Here is a 19144-nt window from a genome sequence, read left to right as displayed (position 1 = left end):
TTGTTGTCTCGCCAAATTTTCTAGAGGTTATAAGAAGACTTGAAGACGCACTGAATGACTTCTCATGTGTATCTAACCCTATTTGACTGAATTATGGTCTCCATTATATCTCATAACCTGTTCACCAGATTGAAACGCTCCTCTCCATCACATTATTTGGTGCGGCCCACAGCGTTCGCTGCTACAGATTGTGTCCTCGATATTTCGCCACGGTTGAGGAAAGAAGGGAAATGAAGGGGTGTATTGGGGGAAAATGGGGCACAATGAAGGATTTGGAGTGTAATGTTCCCTGCGAGCACATAGCGAATCTCTCTGTGTGTGCATGTGTGCTTTCTAGAGCTTGGAACTAATGACTGCAATTGATCAAGACCAGACAGCCCATATTAATCTGTGTCTCCGCTTTTGGCAAAGCAGTATATTACAGCATGTTTGAAAAACCACCTCTGGTGTGTGTGTGTGTGTGTGTGCATATACAGTTATGTACCTAGTCCACTTAAAGGAAATCTAAAATGCTTCTATTTCTATGTGAAGCAGTGCAAGTAAATCTTGACATTTGCATCATTCTGTATGCATAATTTCACCGAAAATGCGTCACACTTTTCAGAAAATTTGGGGCTCCTACTGCTTTTTTCCATTACCTCAATCAATTCATTACTTTGATAAGATGACACAGTGTGAGATGCAGACAGACGAGTGATAATGTCAGATCAATTTTAGAAGAAAACATGTATTAAATAAATATTAATACAATAAAAGTATAAAGTTTAAAGCAAATGAAGATCTATCGTATTTAATAATTTATACTAAAGTGTAGAGTATTTTTAAAATGAGTATATCTAAGGGATGGAGTAGTGAATATCAGAAGAAAAATTAGAAGATAGAAGAATGCGGTGAGAAGAAAGAGTAAAGAAATAAAGAAGTAAAAGAAAGAGTAAGAGAGTAAAGAGTGAAAAGCAGAGAAGTCAAATTTAGAGTTTCAGCAAGGAATATATATATATATGTGAAGGAAACTTACATCCTCCCAATTTTTGTTGTTGTTGTTGTTGCACATTATATTCATGACTTTTTCAACCCTGTAGATGTTGTCCATCTCAGATGCTAATATTGTTGACATTGGATCCATATCGACTGTACTCACTTTTTGTTATTTTTTATTTAAGATGTAAAAAAAAAAGGTCCCCCCAAAATCTAGATATTCTTAATCACTGCATGTACCTATTGAACATTGAGAATAACTGATGTTAGACCAAGAGAACCTCTTAAAAAAGTAAACCTGATAAAATTGTTTTTGAGTTTGGTGCATGAGAAATAACTCATATTTTATTTGTAGACATAACCAATACCTGTAACACCATAAAGCGACTGATTATTTTTTACTGCCAAGAACACTGTACTGTAAACACTGACAATAATATATCCACGTTTTAATTGATTTAAAGGAAGGCAAAAGTAAACGAACAAAAGGCATTTAGGAGGTTTAAGCAACACATCCGTTTCGAGGGAGTGACGTCACTGCTTACCTGCAAGTGGGCGTTGGATTTACCTGTAGCCGCAGGTAAAATACGGCGCGGCGCGGCGGGGCGAAGGAACGAATCTCACCGATCAAAGCGACAGTGTGAGCCGACTCAGAAAGCGCGTGCTGCGCGACGAAATCGACACGTTTGACCCGTTTTCAGTCAGTGAATCAAAACAAAGATCGGTGAAGTGGAGGTTATAACGCGTCAGAAGGAACATATTTCACACTCGGACTACTTCCGCGATCTTGAACGCTAGAAGTTGAGCTCAAAACAACTTGAGATTTCATCCGAGCCTATGCGGTAAGTGACACCTTGACAAACCATCTGCTCCGAGAACGACTCGCTAGAACGCTCTCGATCGATGGATCCTAGTGGATGTGTTCTCCTTCGGCCGCTTGCATTGGAAGTAATGGGACTTTCCAAAGGATTAGAGGCGTAAATATTTCTGTGAAGTCCATAAATATTGTTTGCATACAGACGAGAACAGTTTGAGGCTGTTAAAAAAAAAAGACTAAGCATTTCATGTTGTCTGGACATACAAACTCTATTTTGCCAATACATGCAATGCATAAAATGCTAAAAAGTCCAAATAAAGTTTTTGGGACTGGCCGGAGGGCACTTTACAGGCCTGCCTACTTTAAGCCTGACTTAACTCTGTGTATATTGAAATTGATAACCAAGTCCTTTCTGTGACAATGTATTCTAAGTTTTTCTTTCCCATCCACTTTATACATTATTATTCACAAGAGTTTCCTCAAACTGTCTAAGATTGATGACAACTGACAATACTTATCTATATCTGTATCAGGCATTCACAGTTTGGATGACATGTTGCTTTCTGAGAACTGGTGACAGGATTCATCGAAAACGCATGATTCTAGACAAAGAACGCAATCCTTGAGTCAAACGCTGACTGTATAAAAGGTGAAGTCACAAGAAGGGAGTGTATTTAAAAATAACTTGATGATCGAGTAATTCCTGCCCACCGAAGAAAACCCTCTTTACTAAATATAAACATGCTAAACTCTTAAAAACAAAGGTTCTTAATTGGCGTATTTTGGTTCCATAAAAAAACCTTTCCAATGCACAAAAGGTTCTTTGGAGAACCCAAAAATGGTTCTTTTAATGGCATACCCGCTTTTGAAACCTTTATTTATAAGAAGCGCTATGTAAGACGCAGCTTGTGAAGAATTAAAATCCTGATATGACTGCTCCAAATCATGTTCACATTCTTCAGGCTTGCATAAATAACCCTTCTATGCTATCTAGATACAGATCAGCTCGCTGTTGACATGTTTGAAATGCCTTTGGAGCACAACACATGTAGAGACAGAATGAAGGTGTCCACTATGTGGTATTTTGACCCAGTCGGGAAGAATATGGTCAGTGGTATACTGATGCAATGTTGATGATGAATTCATTTTGTAAATTAAATGTATTATTTGATTTCTCCATCGTCATTGCACGGTTGTGTTTTATCTTTGTTATATCTCCAGGCTTGAGGAAGTCAATGTGCAATAAATCAGAAATCTGAGAAATCTAAAATCGGAGAAATGAGAAATCTGACACTTTGAATTTGTATCAGTTTTCTTAATACTCACTCTTTAAAATTCATTTTTTTTGGCTCGGTTTCTGGAACTGGGCTTTCTTGAAATATAACAAGGCAATCTTTCATCTACATAGTAACATGATCTCCAGAAATCATTCTAATATGCAAATTTATGATCAGTGTTGAAACAGTTTTGCTGCTTAATATCTTTTGAGACGTGAGACTTTTTTCAGGATTCTTTGATAAATAAAAAGTTCAAAAGAACAGTGTTTAATCAAAACAGAAATTCTGTGTTACAGTATATACTACAATTCAAAAGTTTGGGGTCAGTACATTTTTCTTCCTCTTTAAAAAAAATAAATAAATAATTTTATTCATCAAGGGTGTGTTAAATGCATAAAAAGAGATAGACTTATATTGTTAGAAAATATTTCTATTTTGAATAAATACTTACTTTTTTTTGTTTTTGTTTTTGATGAATAAAAAGTATCACGGGTTCCAAAAATATATTAAGCAGCTCAGCACTGATAATAAATCATCATATTAGAATGATTTCTGAAGATCATGTTAATATGTAGTATTATTAGAATGATTTCTGAAGATCATCAGAAATATTAAATATATATATATATATATATATATTAAATATATATATACACCAATATTAAGAATAGTACGACCCGATAATATTTAATATTTCACAACATTATTGTTTTTTTCTGTTTTTAATCAAATAAATACAGCCTTGATGACCATAAGAGACTTTATAAGAGAGTTTATGTACTTTAATACCTATGCTGTAAATGATAGAATAGTTAGAACTTGATTGAGAATTACAAACTACATTAGAATACTACATAAACATCTACATCACAATTAAATGGTGAAATCTGAAAGTGTGCTCATATGCTGCTTAAATTCCCTGGTTTCAATCAGATGTCTGTCTGTCACTGCGCATGTAACTTGCATCAAACCTGAAAGCCGTCTGTTTGGAATGGTCATTTCATGTTGCTCCAAAAAAGCCTAAACTGCAAATAATGCTGTATTTTAATCATGCATGCAACGTTCAGCAAAAATAGGCTCAGCACATCTCTACATGCAGGTACGATAGTGCTGCTTTGTTTATGCATGCAGTTTGAATGCTGCAACCTGTTAATACTGTGTGTGTCCCTGCAGCACAGAAGCAGTCATAAGTAGCACAGGTATATTTGTAGCAATAGACAACAATACATTGTATGGGTCAAAATTATACATTTCTCTTTTATTCCAAAAATCATTAGGGTATTAAGTAAAGATCATGTTCCATGAAGATATTTAGTAAATTTCCTACCATAAATATATCAAAACTTAATTTTTGATTAGTAATATGCATTGCTAAGAACTTCATTTGAACAACTTTAAAGGTGATTTTTTCTTTTTTTAGTATTTTTTTTTTTTTTTTTTGCTCAGTTTGATTATTTTTTTTTAGTTGGTTGTATGTCAGATATTTTTTTTATTAATAACAAAACATAAATGGATGGATTGTTTATTCAGCTTTCAGATGATGTATAAATCTATTGACTGGTTTTGTGGTCCACATATTGACTCTGTTCATGAAACAAACCTAAGAAGCAATGCTTTGTCTCAGCTCTTGAGGCATTAATATCTGTCCTATGTTCCTGCAGGTCCTGAATGTGGTGAGTTATGCCTGGCCACAGCACAGGAACACATCACAAGACGCGTCCTCATGGCTCAAGCCGCTCTAGGGCCGACGGCTACAAGCAAAGTCGCACCTACTCCAGGGACAGCAGCACCAGTCAGGAGACCTACAAGGAGAACTACATTGAGCAACCTCGTAGCATAGACTCGCAGTTCCCCCGTAAAACCCATCCTCTCTATGCCAATGGACGAGGCTCAGAGACCCTGGGGTTTATCCCAGGCTCCGCCGACTCTCCTCAAGGTACGCAAGCCTGCGGCTCATGCGCCTCTCTTGGCTGGAGTGGTTGCAAAGCTGTGCTTTGCTGCATTCTGACTTGTGGGTTTTATGGGTCTCGCAAACCTTGCTTGCCAGCCAATGAAAGCTCCACTGACAACCCTTTAAAAACCGAGCCGGAACCAAAGAAGCCTAATGGATTGGCTCTGTCCAATCCCACATGCGGCGTAAGCCTCGAACCGAGCAAATCAAGGCAGTTGCGAAGCTCTGAAAGCTTCAGGTACGGCGACGTTTATTTTGCTGGCAAGAAAGTGGAGTACCCTGTCAACTCAGAGGCGCCTCCAAGACGGACCAGAACGACTGGAAAGGGTGACAACAACCATCGTCCCAGCAGTAACACCAGTATCTACTCGAGGGAGGATTTGGATCTAGACGACCTGGATGACGGCGGCACTGATATCGACTCGCTGATCACTAAAAAGCTTCTAGAACTTTATAAAATGCACCAGATCGAGCAACTTGCCAAATGCACATCTGACGTGTCCTTCTCCCGGAAAACCATCGAGATCAGCGATCTGATCAACAGCATTGCTCAGGACTACAACTTGGAGGAGCAAGAAGCGGAGTGCCGGCTGGTGCATGGCGTCATACGCATCAGCACCCGCAACAAATCCTCGAAAGGTTACAAAAGCAAAGACTATAAATCGCACGATGCAATGCAGCATATTAACGGGAGGAGGGATGGAACACTGCCCGACAGTGGGAACGAGACCATGACCTTCACATTTAGTGATGGTAAGTAGGGCTGAAACGTTTGGGAAGTCGGGAAGTCGTTTGATCTTATATGACCTAATAATGTAAGAGCCTGCAATTATGTGGTTTGACCAGTGCGCCGCTATAGCGCAAGACTGTCAGCCTTCTTGGATGCAATTCAAGAGAAGAAGAGCAAACGCAGCCGAACCTGAAGCTGCAGTGTTTGGATGAATATGTAAATATATGCTGCGTGCTTTCCTATAAATAATGAAATAAACACGGCAAAATTGACCGTGGTGGGAAAGCAGCAGTTAAGAAAGCATCTGATTACAGCGATGTGGATGTTTGCAGTTCGGTACTCTAGTAAAGTCCAGTCACGTTACATTTCTTTATATAGTACTTTATGCAATAGATAGCCTTAAATCAAGCAGCTTTACAGCATTAAACATAAAAAAAACAGAGTCAGTGTCACTTTTAGTTAGAATTACTGATTTTAGGTTATAAATCAGCTCTCCAGTGTGAGACTAGCTAATGATAAGATCTTTTTATCAGTGGGGAAAAATATATTATTTCATTAAAGTGATAGTTTGGTTTGCATAAATCAAAGCTTGATCTAGCTCAGGACTGTTTTTATTATCATAACCCATAACAGTATTTTAAGAGAGATTATGTTGTGAATAAAATAGTTTATACAAAAATAAAACATCTTATCACTTACATTTATTTTGTTTCTTATTCATATGACTTACAAAAGGAGATGTCAGGCAGAATGATGTTTTTTTTTTTTTTTTTTCATATAGCTAATTAAATGGTGAGTTTCTCTGTCATCTCATTTTGTGTTCCCAATATTTTTAATTTTATAATAATTGTAATTACATAATATGATTTTCAAAAGCTGAAGTGATTACCTTTATTTATTTGTTAGAATATGAATAACTCAGTATTTTAACTAATTGCAAAAGCTGAACTGTCAATAAAAGTCTACTGATTAATCAGTTAAATAATCGACGATTAGTCGATTAACCGTTCTAACAATCATTAGATTAATCAATTATCAAAATAATCATTTGTTGCAACCCTGATGGTAATTGATGGTGGATAAGAGTGTCAGTAGGGCACGATGATGTGTGAATGTCTTTTGACATGATTTCTCTTTCCCTCAAGGTGAACCCGAGGTGCTAGTGTCAGAACTGACACCGTCAGATGAACTTGCCCGAAAGATGAGAGACAACAGCGGGAAAAGTAAGCATCTTGGTTCTTGCTTCTTACACTTTCTGAATGGCTTATGTGAAAAGATAATTTACCACCATGGTGCCATGTTATCCCTAACCATGATGGAATTGCACCCTGAGGATGCCGTATTCTTTTCTCAGTGCTCTATTGTAACATTTTCTCACTCATTCTCTACTGTCAAATTGGCATTCCTATCTTTGATCTATGCCCCCCAAAGAATAATGCCTTCTACATAAACTGTAGTTGCAGGGCCTGAAGCTTCTGACAGTGAATGCTGAAGTTCTCATCTCACTTAAGCTCGTCTCCAAGCAGTTTATCCAGTATTCTCCCATATCAGATCACATCTACCCTTCCTCATATAATGGTGGTGCTCTCTAAAGGTCTCACTTTTCTTGCACTGTGGAATCTTTCCATGCTGGAGACGTGTGCAAATGTGGGGTGTCACTTTATGAAACTCTATACTTAAAAATGTTTTGCCTAAAATTGTTGTTCAGTGCTATTGATTACTCGGGGAAATTTTACAGGCCAATAATGACGATGAAATAAACATCCATAGCAAACATACCAACCCTAAATAACTGGTCTTCAAAACAGATATTCTTATGCATCATTTTATAATATTGCAATCGAAAAGTAAATATTCACCAGAATGAGCCTCTTTTCCATTAAGGATGTTCCGTTTTGATTTGTCGCATCGCCGTTTACACCTGCTGTTTTAATCCAGCTCTTTTGTCCACTTTCCTGATTTCTTTGAGGGGGAGTCTATGGGCAGGTGTATGTATGGGCTTTTCGGAACTTTCAATCATATTTTGCTAAATAAGCTTGCGCAATTTACACATGAACACGAAAGGAGACAACGGAAAACAATACAGAGAGCAGCAGCTTCTACGCAGAACGCTGTGGGTTTGTGCTAGAATTAGGAATGGTAAGATAAATTTTTTTCGCCTTCAAACCAAACGTACGATTTCAGACGGCAAAGTTTAAATCCCATCTGGTTAGTGCGCTTCAACAACACGTCCTGTAACCTTTAAGAATTATGTCAGTAGGCAGAGAAGAGCTTGTCTCTTGTGCCTGTTGGCACTCATTCGACCACATGAGCATCTACACTAGGAAATCAATCCGGTCGAATGGGTTTTCGACTATCTCTGGAAGTGGTCAAAAGTGGACAGGCTCAAAACGTTTGAAACCTGTTTGTATTTAGCATCATCCCCTGGTGATCGGATCGATAGAAACACATCTTAATACAGGGCCTAAGTTACGAATCTCCACCCACACAGAAGTCACTGCCAATCAAGAGTCTTGCTTTTGGTTGGCGCTGCGGATTGACACGTCAAAGTTCAATGAAAAAATTCACATAGGGAAGTTTCTTTGCCACCATTCCCATTGATATTTCAACGATTCTACATGACTGTACCTTACAACATTTACTGAATGCAGAGTTGCACTCTACAAGATGCTCAAAGTCCATAAATTGCAAAAATCAACATGTTCTTTTCCTTCACAGATTACTACTCGAGCTCGGCCACAGACTCATCAGGGGCTCCGCTACTGTGCTAACACTCCAGCTGTTCCCTCTCAATTATTACTGCCTAACTAGTGTTCATCTCTGTCCTTGTGCTCCTCTCATATTTCACTGAAAGCAGTTATTATGCTAAGGACTGTTTGCGTTTGTCAGACTGCTGTAGTCGCACAGCTTCTGTCACGAGTGTAATGTTAAACAAAGGAGCCTGTTGCAAAAACCATTGGTTTCCTACTGCCCTTGTCCGAAGCCATGTGGATTGTTATATAATGACCAAACCACTGGCATCAAAGGGTATCTAAGTATTGCTTCTAATTATACTTTTAGAGACGGTCATCATAAGCGGTGATGTATCTAGTAATTATGCATGTATTCAGCACTGAGACTTAAACTAGTTGCCATTCATCGGACTGCTTTGCTCTAGTAGCCCGTCCTTCAAGTGTCGCCTCAGATGAACAATTTGTCTACCTTGTTTTGTGTTTAAATGATTTAATGCAATTTAATGTTGTTTTGGGACTGTTTGATGTCAGCCACATCTGTATGATGGAACGTCACTTTCTAAATACTTTGTACAGACTTTTTTTTTTTGGCCAATTTTTTGTATTGAAATAAAAAGGGAGTTTCCTCTCGTTTTCTGTTTTTATTCATCACCGTATTCATTTATACTGTATGCACCATTTTGTCTATCATACTGGCTGTTTTGTTTCAGAAAACTATTCTAGTTCTGTGTCACGTATGATGACATATTTACACTCATACGTGTTAACCACAGAAAATTTCTTCTTTCTTTACCGCGTAGCATTTTTCTCAGAAGATTGCATTGGCGTCCGCCTCCTCCCTCTGCTTCCCTCAGGTCACTGTGCTATGAACTTGTTTGGCTGGTTTGACAATAGAAAGGAAATAAAATCCTAGTGTTTGTTGGAGTTGTACATTGCGGAGGAGGGGCAAACTCCAGAGAAAATTCCCCTCGCAACTGTCCTCGTTTTGACACAGAACTAGCTGCTCCGTTTTACTAGTCAAGATAATTTTGTGATATCTAACATACAGTTTTTAAGGATTAATGGGAAATTACCAATCATAATAATAATGGTTTTGGGCGTGCTAGCACTCTTTTGTCTTGCTTTTTGATTGTATACCATTTCGGACTCAATTAATTAGGCCTACATGAAATGATTGCATCTTTCCGAACCAATTTTTTGGTCAGATTGGCAGAAGTTCAGGGCCCATATTCATAAAGAATCTTAATGCAAAGAGTAGCTCCTAGTGACAAAATTCCAAGAAAATTCTTAGAAATGTGGGCGTTTACTCTTAAAATTAAAGAAAAAATCCTAGTAAAGAAAAAAGTAATTCAGAAAGGCATCTTAACCCTTAAAAGAGGTCTTAAGGTCAAACTTGTTAGGAGCACGGACGAGGACTTTTAAGAGGCTTAAGAGTTTCCTTAGCAGAGGAGAAAATGGCAGAAAGACGAAGAGGGAGAAGAAATGTGTTGCAGACGATGGATGACAGGGAGTTAATAAGACGCTATAGATTAGATCGTGCAGGGATCATGTTTGTGACTGATCTTATTAGAGACACGCTAACATCTCCGACACAGCGCAGAAATGCCATAGCGCCAGAACTGAAAGTAATCACTACATTACGGTATTTGGCAACTGGGAAAATGCAACAGTGCAGTAGTGATGATTTGGGTCTGTCACAACCTTCTGTAAGCAGAATGATCACACAAACAATTACAGCACTTACAGAACCTCTTATTGTGTCGCAGTTCATTTAGTTTCAACTGGACATTCCCACCTTGCAGGCTCAAAAAACTGCATTTATGAATATAGCAGGCTTCCCTGGTCCGCACAAGCAGGGGGAATGAACCGTTAATAGTTTTTGTGCTATACGCTCCCATGTCTGCTTCTTGTCCCGTGCTGTGACACCCGGCCTGAATTTTCCTTTAAGAATGGCCTTGTGTTCATCCACTAACTGGGCTAACAGTAAAACACTGCTCCTCTGTCCAGTTGGGCTTTCTCGCCCTTCTTGGTTTTGATTCCATGTTTGATACATTAAAACCAACATTCAAACCACCACTTAAATAGACAGCATCAGTGTAATTGGAATGAGTGGAACAATTTTTATCATTCTAAGCCAATCAAATACCTTATAGGAAATTAAAAGCATGGTCAATAAAAAAAGGATTTATATACACACATATAATGTATGTTGTGTGTGTGTTGAGAGAGAACGGTCCAAATAGGAAAAATTACGCATGTAAATACAAAGTGAAGATTAGAATAGACCCTATACTTAAAATCACTCTTTTTTTCCTTCTTGGACAACCAACCAATCACAGTCTTCAAAAGATTGTGTCATACATAGCAACGGGGTCAACCCCGCCTCCTCACTAAAATGAAAGTTTTTGTCTTTTCCTTACTCAGAGTTGCTCTCAGATCGGTCCCGAATTGATCTTAAGCTAAGACTCCTACGTAAAAGTTTTTAAGCTAAATTAAGAGTTTTCTGAGAGGATTCTTAGAATCTTTATGAATACGGGCCCAGATGTTTATGCAAGATAAGATTGAAAATCCAAAACGACCATTTCATTCTTGAGATAAATTGATGCTATAGTGAAAGTTGTGTCACTGCAATGCATTGAACTTTCAAATGGTTGTCATTCTGAAATGCATCATTTCATGTACTTTATATATATATATATATATATATTATATATATATATATATATATATATATATAATATATATATATATATTATATAAATTTTTTTTTTTTTTTTTTTACAAGTAGACAGCCTCAGAAACTTCTTTTTTTTTGTGGCCTTAATCATCACAAGAGGGCACTATAGTACACACTATCTAGAGAGAGTACTCTTAACCTGGAGACACTGATACAATAAAGACCAGCTAAGAGTTGTTTTCATATGTATTTGTGTGTATGGTCAGTTCAGACATTATAATGTTATGTTTTTAATTTGTGTACAGATCTGTACATCGAGCACTACTGTATAGTTTTTGTAAAGAAAATGTCCAGAAGTCCAAACTTGTACAGAGCACTGACCATCCGGAAGAGCATACTACCATAATACTAATTCTACATAATATGTGCACATTCTATGCAGAAAATATGCAAAATGTATACCATTTGTCCGTGCATGCAACAGGTCAAACTATTCTACATAAGAATGCAACTTATAACAGCAGTGTGGGTTAAAAATGCAAATTAAGTTTTTTTTTTTTTTCAAATGATAAACTGGATGCTATTCTCTAACATGCAACGTTTGAAACTATTTATAATTGCAAAAAATTGTACATGCTATTAAAAAAAAAAAAAAATGCAGTATGCTGTTTCAGTGTCCGGGCCAGGATTTCCAAATCGCCTAAAATGTCTGGGTTTTGACATTGTTTTTCCTTTTGATTTGCTCTCTATAGTCCTCATGCATTAAATTGCTTTGACCGTTCTCTGTAGACTTTTCAGTCATTACCTTCAGCCAAAACCTGGACATTTTATGCAATTTACTTGTCCTGAAAACAGAGGACGCAAGCTCACCCTCTATATTCACATGCTGCTCAATGTATTCACAAAAGCGACTGTTTAAGCACCAAAGAAATGGAATTTCTCACAAGTCACTGGCGGAGCAATCATCTGCTATGAAAACAAATACGCAGGTACGTACTGTTCAAACAAAGCGTTTACCTTTGTGCCTCTGACCCTGTAGTGTCACCATCAGACTTCCTCTGGGTACACACGTAGCAGCAAACACAACTTGTTTTATTACAATTACGCAATTTGGACTTCTTTCAGAAATAAACATGTGATACTGACAAAGCATGAGGCTGCAGAAGCCAATGTTTGCAACGCTTTGACATAGCAAACATGGTTAAGGCTGGAAAGAAACACTAGCTTACTGAATATCATGTTAAACAAGATGTGTACACCATCGCACAACATTACATGTTTAAAGGACCAGTTCAGATTATTGTGATGTTTTTATCAGCTGTTTGGACTCTCATTCTGACGGCACCCATTCACTGCAGAGCATCCATTGCTGAGACACTGATGCAGTGCTACATTTCTCTTCAAACCATCAAATGTGAGATTTGTTCTAATTATAAGTTCAGTATTCATAGAAGTGATTTAGAAGTACATGACAAACACGAGTTTTGATAATACCAAAATCTGTAAAAATAGATTTAATTGCAGTATATTTATGAACACACAAATGTTTTCCTCTAGCTTTCTCACAGAGACAATACATGAACCTCCCATAGGTGCGGAGATCTTTTCTAGAGCGTTTCATCAAGGAATACTTTGTAGTTTCACAATCATCCCGTACAAAAAGCTACAAAGGTGCTTCCAAAAAAAAAGAAAAGGAAACAATCAATAAATCACATACCCGTGACCTAAATACCATTACAAAGGTGCAGTAATTTCATTAAGCGGTGTAAACAATAAAGCTGTGCGAAAGTCTGTAACTTGTCTAATATTTCAAACGTAACCCTTACGCAGTGTGATTCTCTCACAGCTCAGCTTTCCCACGAACGCTGGAGAAGATAATGCTCTATGGAAAGTCTGTGAGTCTTTGGTTCACTACCTCGTGAAAAGCATTTCGATCAATAAGTCCAGCAGATCTGCCTGACCGATGACCGGACGAAAGAAGAGCTCTGTGATGAGGCTCGGAGTGATGGTCTTTAAAGTGGACGCGGTGAGGAGGATTCGAGCAAACCGCCCTCGATCCTCTGGATGAAGAGGCACAAGGACCTCCTTGAGAGCATGCTGAGCTTCATACTGCAGACCCTCGATGAACAGAGATGCCTTCAGACCCGGCACATCTGCAGAAAATAATGGGTGAGTGCATTGTAAATTGTATGGCTAAACGTAATAATTTAGGGTACAAATTATAAGTAAATAAAGATAGATAGATAGATAGATAGATAGATAGATAATTTTAAATAATTAAATATATTTAAATAAAAAATTAATTATAAATACATTGTTTAATTATAAAGAATTTTAATTATTATTTATTAAAATAATTTTTTATTAAGTCATTTTAAATAATTAAATATATATTTTAATAAAATTAAATTAATAATTATTAAATTATAAATATAATTTTCAATAGCTTAATATATTTAAATAGTTACATTTTAAATTAAATAATTTTGAATTAAATATAAATTAAATTACATGTACATTATCTATATAGAATTATTTATTTAAATAAAAACGATTTATTAAATTAAATTATAGATAGATATAATTTAATAACTAAATGTTATTACAAGTATAGTCATTTAAAAATTTTAATTTTAATAACTTATAATAACTTCAATTTTATATAACTTTTAAAATTAAATAATTTAAAATAATTACATATATTTTAATAAACGTTAAAGTTAAGAATACTTATTTTTATAAATAATTATTAAATTAAATTTTCTCTCTCTCTCTCTCTCTCACACACACACATATATATATAATTTCCAAAAACAGATAACTCCATTTTTAACAATTTTCAAAAATCATGTTTTTTCATTGTGCAGAGTTATATAAATAAACTATATATATTATTTTGAATGATTACATTTTAATTTTTTTATGTAGTGTTTGATATTATAGCTTCAAATCATTTAAATATAAATTAGTGTGTAAATATGTTAATGTGCAACACCATGTTGGTTCTGGAGAACGTACCTGGATTGAATATCACGGTGCCTTTCAGATAAGCGTACTCCTTGGGGCTTAAATCCAGACTCCAGAACTTCTTGAGGCAGGCTTTGAGTGTCTGCACTCCGGCCAGCGTGGGCTGCTCTGGATCGGAGCTCGGCGTCTCTCGGCCGTTGAGCAGGATTCTCTTCAGCATGCTGGGCGCCGGAGAGTCGTGCACCTCGAAGCGAACCCGGTCCTGAGCCAGACCCAGAATGAAGAGCGGCGCCCAGCAGTTCTGCAGCAGAGACAGCTGGTCTTTGGTGGCAGCTGCTGGAACGCCGGCAAACTCTTCATGAAGTGCACGGTCTTCACCAGCACGTCTGAAGCCACCTGACACGTCTCGCTTGGAGTCTTCAGACAAACCGTCCTGCGTTTCTCGCAGTGGCACGTCTGAGGGACCCGCTTGTAGCTCGGCTCGCTCGGAGTCGACTCGCCTCGGCTGAGGATGTTGAAGAGGATGGCGTTCGACTGTCCGATACCACACACCGAACAATCACAATCCATGTTCTCACCACACACACAAACACTCTTCTAGAACTCAAGCCTCTGGAGCTCCTATTTATAACAAGCACTCCTGAACCTTGACCTGTTAATCTACATCTGCTGTGAACAAAACAACGGTTTAGCAATTGGGTAGACGGTGATAAGGCACTTCAGTGCAAAGCCACTGTAGGCTGGGATATACTGGAGGTGAGGCAATATTATCTCTGCTGGAGTCATTGCACCAGGCCGTACCAAGCGACCAAGGACTCCTCAAGTACTCATTATATGGTCCCTATCATTACAGACGAGCCTATAAACCCACAACCAGACGAATCCAGCACAGTAAGAGAAGCGAGAGGTGAATGACCCTTGAGGACGGGAAGGATGACTGCTTGAGGAAAACGCTCAAGTTAGAAAACAGACAACTTTTCATAAAAAAAAAAGAAAAAAAAAAAAAAGAAGGGGTGGTGTTGTATGATTATTATTATCATAAATAATAGATTTTTTTTTTTATAATATTTTTTTTTATGTGTGTTGTGTGTGTTTATTTATTTATTTTTTATAAACACACATATGCATGTATATATATATATATAAAAAAAGTTTATATATTAAATATATTTATTTATAATATAAATTATATGAACATAAATATAGACGTAAATATTTTCAAAATACACACTGTATGTGTGTGTATTTATATATACATAATAAATATACACAGAACACACACATACATCGTGCAAACAAAAACTTTTTTTTTTGGATGTTAAAAATATGTTTTCTTAAACTTGAACTGCTTAATTTTAATTCCTTATCACGTTTATTCCACAGATTTACCTTTGATAGATATACACCTTACTTTTTCATAAACACATACATTCCTCTTAGATTATACTCACTTTCTCTTATTTTGAACAGCCTCCGAATACAATTTGGAAATAAATCATTATAAACTTTGTACATTATCTGTGCTGCTGTATATAAATCAATTAAATCAAGAATTTTAAAGCATTTAATTTAATAAACAATTTGTTTGTTGGTTCATAATAATCAACCCTTTTACCAATCTTTATAGCTTTCATTTGTAACATATTGGATTTATTTTAGTTTTATATGACCCCACACCTCCACAAAAAAAATAAAAAAAATAAAAAATTTTAGAAGGGCAGAAAGAAAATGGAAACGGCATAAATTGCAAATTTCCTACCAGCTTTTGCAAGCTAGTCTATCCCAGTATCAGGAAGCAGTTTCTTTATCAAGGGCTAATTATTTTTCCAGTTTGATTGCCAAAAATTCTCATTGTCCAAAGTCTCTGTTTTCCACTTTAAATTCTGTGTTAAATCCTCTGTATCCAGTTTAGTTCCAATTGTAGTTCTGTGTGAGAAATTTTGTAGCTTCTTCATAGACAAGATTGTTGGTATAAGGTCTCAGATTGTATCACTTTTACCCAAAAGATGTCATAATTTACAGATTAGTTCATCTAGCCTGTCGGTTTTTCAGACTATTTCCCATTCTGATTGGCTGGCTGTGATTTCTAGTATGAAATTAACCACTTTTTCTCTTGATATTATCCCTGCTATTTTATTTAAGGAGGTATTGGATGTTGTTTTACCTAGCATACTTTCCATTATAAATGCCTCTTTGCATAGAAGCACTGTTCCATCTTGTTTAAAACACGCTGTGGTTCACCCCTGCTAAAAAAAGACAAACCTAGACTCTTCCGAACTTCACAATTATAGACCTATTTCTAAGTTGCCCTTTTTGTTGAAAGTTCTGGAAAAAGTGGTGTTACTCCAACTTACACCATACTTAACTTCTAACAACATCTTAGATCCTTTTCAGTACAGTGCTTTTAAGGCTAAGCACAGTACTGAGTCTGCTCTACTGAGAGTGACTTATGATATTTTGTTATCTGTTGACTCTGGAAACTGTGCAGTCCTTGTTCTGTTGGACTTAAGTGCAGCCTTTGACACTGTGGACCATGGCATTTTGTTAAAAAGATTAAATTATGAGGCAGGCATTTGTGATGCTGCTTTAGATTGGTTTGAGTCTTATCTATCAAATAGGAGCATATTTGTAGATATTGGAGAATTTTCATCATCCCCTATGCCAATCACCTGTGGGGTGCCACAGGGTTCGATTCTGGGTCCAGTTTTATTTTCTCTTTATATGCTTCCATTGCGCTCAATTTTTGAGCGCCATAACATCTCCTATTACATCTATGCAGATGATACCCTCTATTTACCATTAGATTCTGGTTATGAATCAGTCCTTTCTCTGCTAGCATGTTTAAAGGATATTAACGAATGGATGGATGAGAATTTCCTTCAGTTAAACGAAAATAAGAGATTATCCTATTTGGCTCCAAACCACAGATTGACAAATACAGTGGTCTCTTGGGGCATTTTCAGTCAAAAAATTACTCCTATGTGAAAAATCTGGGGGTCATTTTTGATGCCGACCTGAAGTTTGACAAAAAAATAAATTCAGTGGTCAGGGCCAGCTTTTTCCAGCTAAAGCGATTGCTAAAGTTAAAGCCCCTCCTCACCTTTCAGGATTTGGACCCTGTAATTCACGCTTTTATTTCCTTAAGGCTTGATTATTGCAATGCCTTGTATGCTGGAATTAGTCAGTCATCACTCTCACGTTTACAGATAGTCCAAAATGCTGCAGCTCGTTTCTTGACTGGGACAAGAAAGAGAGAACATATTTCACCAATATAGGCCTCTCTCCATTGGCTTCCCGTGAAACAAAGAATTGATTTCAAGGTTTTAACATACATGTTTAAAGCTCTACATGGACTTGCCCCTAACTATATATCAGAACTTTTAAGTTTCTATTCTTCTCAGAGATCACACAGCTCTTCAGTCCAGCTGTTTTTAAATGTCCCGAAATCTCAGTTGAAAACAAAAGGTGACGTCTCTTTTTCAGTCTATGCTCCAAAACTTTGGAACACACTACCCTTAACTATCAGAGCTTCTCCTACATTAAGCCTTTTTAAAGCATCAATTAAAACCTACCTCTTTTCTCAGGCTTATTCTTAATTTGGGTTTATCTTATGTATCTCTTAAATGCTAGGGGTTGTAGTTTTTTGGCATATAGTAGGTTTTGATCTTTTCTTTTTTTAATATATATTAAAATTTTGTTTAAATTATCTTGTTATGATTGGAGTGAATACCTTTCAGCCCTGTTTTATTCGTGTGTACTTGCTCTGCTTGTGAAACACTTTGGTCAACATTCTTGTTGTTTTAATGTGCTATATAAATAAATCTGACCTTGACCTTTAATGTCTCAAGGTTTAGCTAGTTAACTGGTTAGTTAACTGGTTAATCTCCCTGCTAGTAGATGACGTAACTGTGTCATTTTGAGAGAAAAGTCACCTTTCTCTATATTTAAAATAAGCTGCTGTGTGTTCTGATAAAACCAACATTTTTGGAAAATCATTATAAATACGAATATTATATTATATTATTAATGTTTTACCAGTCACGGATACTATGACTGCGCTCCAGCAGGTGTTTATTTGTCTGTTTGCAAAAGTACAATTTGTTAAACAGTTCTGAATCTTCGTGCTTCAATGTGTCACATCCAAAGTCATTGTAAAAATATGTTACTATATTACAAATAAATTCTATTATTTTTAGAACATCTAACTGATTATTGAACATTGGTTTTTCATTAATATTGCTGCTGCACAGTATGTTTTACTCCAATAACAAATAAAATAAAGAAAACACTACAATTTTACTTTTAAGCCAATGTGTAACTTGCGGTTTCTTTGTAAATTCACCAGCAATTTCTGAGTGAAAATTGCTTCTACACCAATTTTTAGTGTGGTTTCTGAAACCAATGTATTACAGTGATTTTACCACAATAGGGAGTGTTCTTATGCACAACACTCAGATCTACTCAGACTTAATCTACTCCTTTTCTATCTATACTACCTTCTAGTGTTTATTTGTTTGCCTTTAACTGTTTTCAGACATTCTGCAGAAAACAAATAGTCTGGCTGTTAATTGATCTAAAGAAAATCAGTCAGATAAATTGACTTTTGACTGACTGAAAAACTGAAGTAATCAAACTCTTAAATTATTTGTAAATTAACACACAAACTATAATGTGATCAGTGAAGTTGACTCCAGTAGAAAATTTATCAACACCAAGAAAAATTCATCAATCAGAATCAATTCAGGATAAAACAAAAAATGTTTATCACTTTCTTGAGGATACTTGCTATCACTGAGGTGTTTTTCAGTAACGTCACGATCCTGTCCTGGTTTATTATCTCAGCAGTGCCTAGCACTGAGAACTTAACCAGATAAGCTAATTACTATATTGCTTTCAATCGAATCAACAAGTAGCTACTTGTGTAATTCCACTTACATTTCCATCAGAAATATTAAGTTCTCTGCAGACGCTCACCAAAGCCAGTGAAAGGAAGTAGTATCATTTTGTTCGCTGTTAAT

At 36.4% G+C, this 19144-nt stretch overlaps 2 protein-coding genes across 2 annotated transcripts; one reads left to right on the top strand and one right to left on the bottom strand.

The window, feature by feature from the left end:
- The first annotated feature begins 1526 nt into the window (after nt 1-1526).
- kdf1a (keratinocyte differentiation factor 1a) lies at nt 1527-9112 on the top strand. The gene is made up of 4 exons (XM_019105318.2): nt 1527-1817; nt 4731-5773; nt 6896-6973; nt 8469-9112. Exons 2-4 carry the CDS (start codon nt 4750-4752, stop codon nt 8519-8521), a joined length of 1155 nt encoding a protein of 384 aa, XP_018960863.1. The 5' UTR covers nt 1527-1817; nt 4731-4749; the 3' UTR covers nt 8522-9112.
- A 3546-nt stretch (nt 9113-12658) lies between these two features.
- nr0b2a (nuclear receptor subfamily 0, group B, member 2a) lies at nt 12659-14736 on the bottom strand. Its single transcript, XM_042741839.1, is given in 3 exon segments — nt 12659-13312; nt 14178-14453; nt 14456-14736. Coding segments are annotated over 3 exon segments (759 nt in total). The 5' UTR covers nt 14697-14736; the 3' UTR covers nt 12659-13070.
- Between the last annotated feature and the right edge of the window lie 4408 nt (nt 14737-19144).

The sequence above is a fragment of the Cyprinus carpio genome, chromosome B16 (genome assembly GCF_018340385.1).
Source record: "Cyprinus carpio isolate SPL01 chromosome B16, ASM1834038v1, whole genome shotgun sequence".
NCBI classification, from domain to species: domain Eukaryota; kingdom Metazoa; phylum Chordata; class Actinopteri; order Cypriniformes; family Cyprinidae; genus Cyprinus; species Cyprinus carpio.
This window is presented reverse-complemented; position numbering and strand designations above follow the sequence as displayed.

What these genes read in the sequence shown, in the direction of transcription:
- kdf1a (XM_019105318.2), top strand. Translation starts at nt 4,750, where the DNA reads ATGCCTGGCCACAGCACAGGAACACATCACAAGACGCGTCCTCATGGC. An exon ending in GACCTTCACATTTAGTGATG is followed by an intron (nt 5,774 to 6,895) that starts GTAAGTAGGGCT and finishes CTTTCCCTCAAG; the next exon opens with GTGAACCCGAGGTGCTAGTG. An exon ending in GAGAGACAACAGCGGGAAAA is followed by an intron (nt 6,974 to 8,468) that starts GTAAGCATCTTG and finishes TTTCCTTCACAG; the next exon opens with ATTACTACTCGAGCTCGGCC.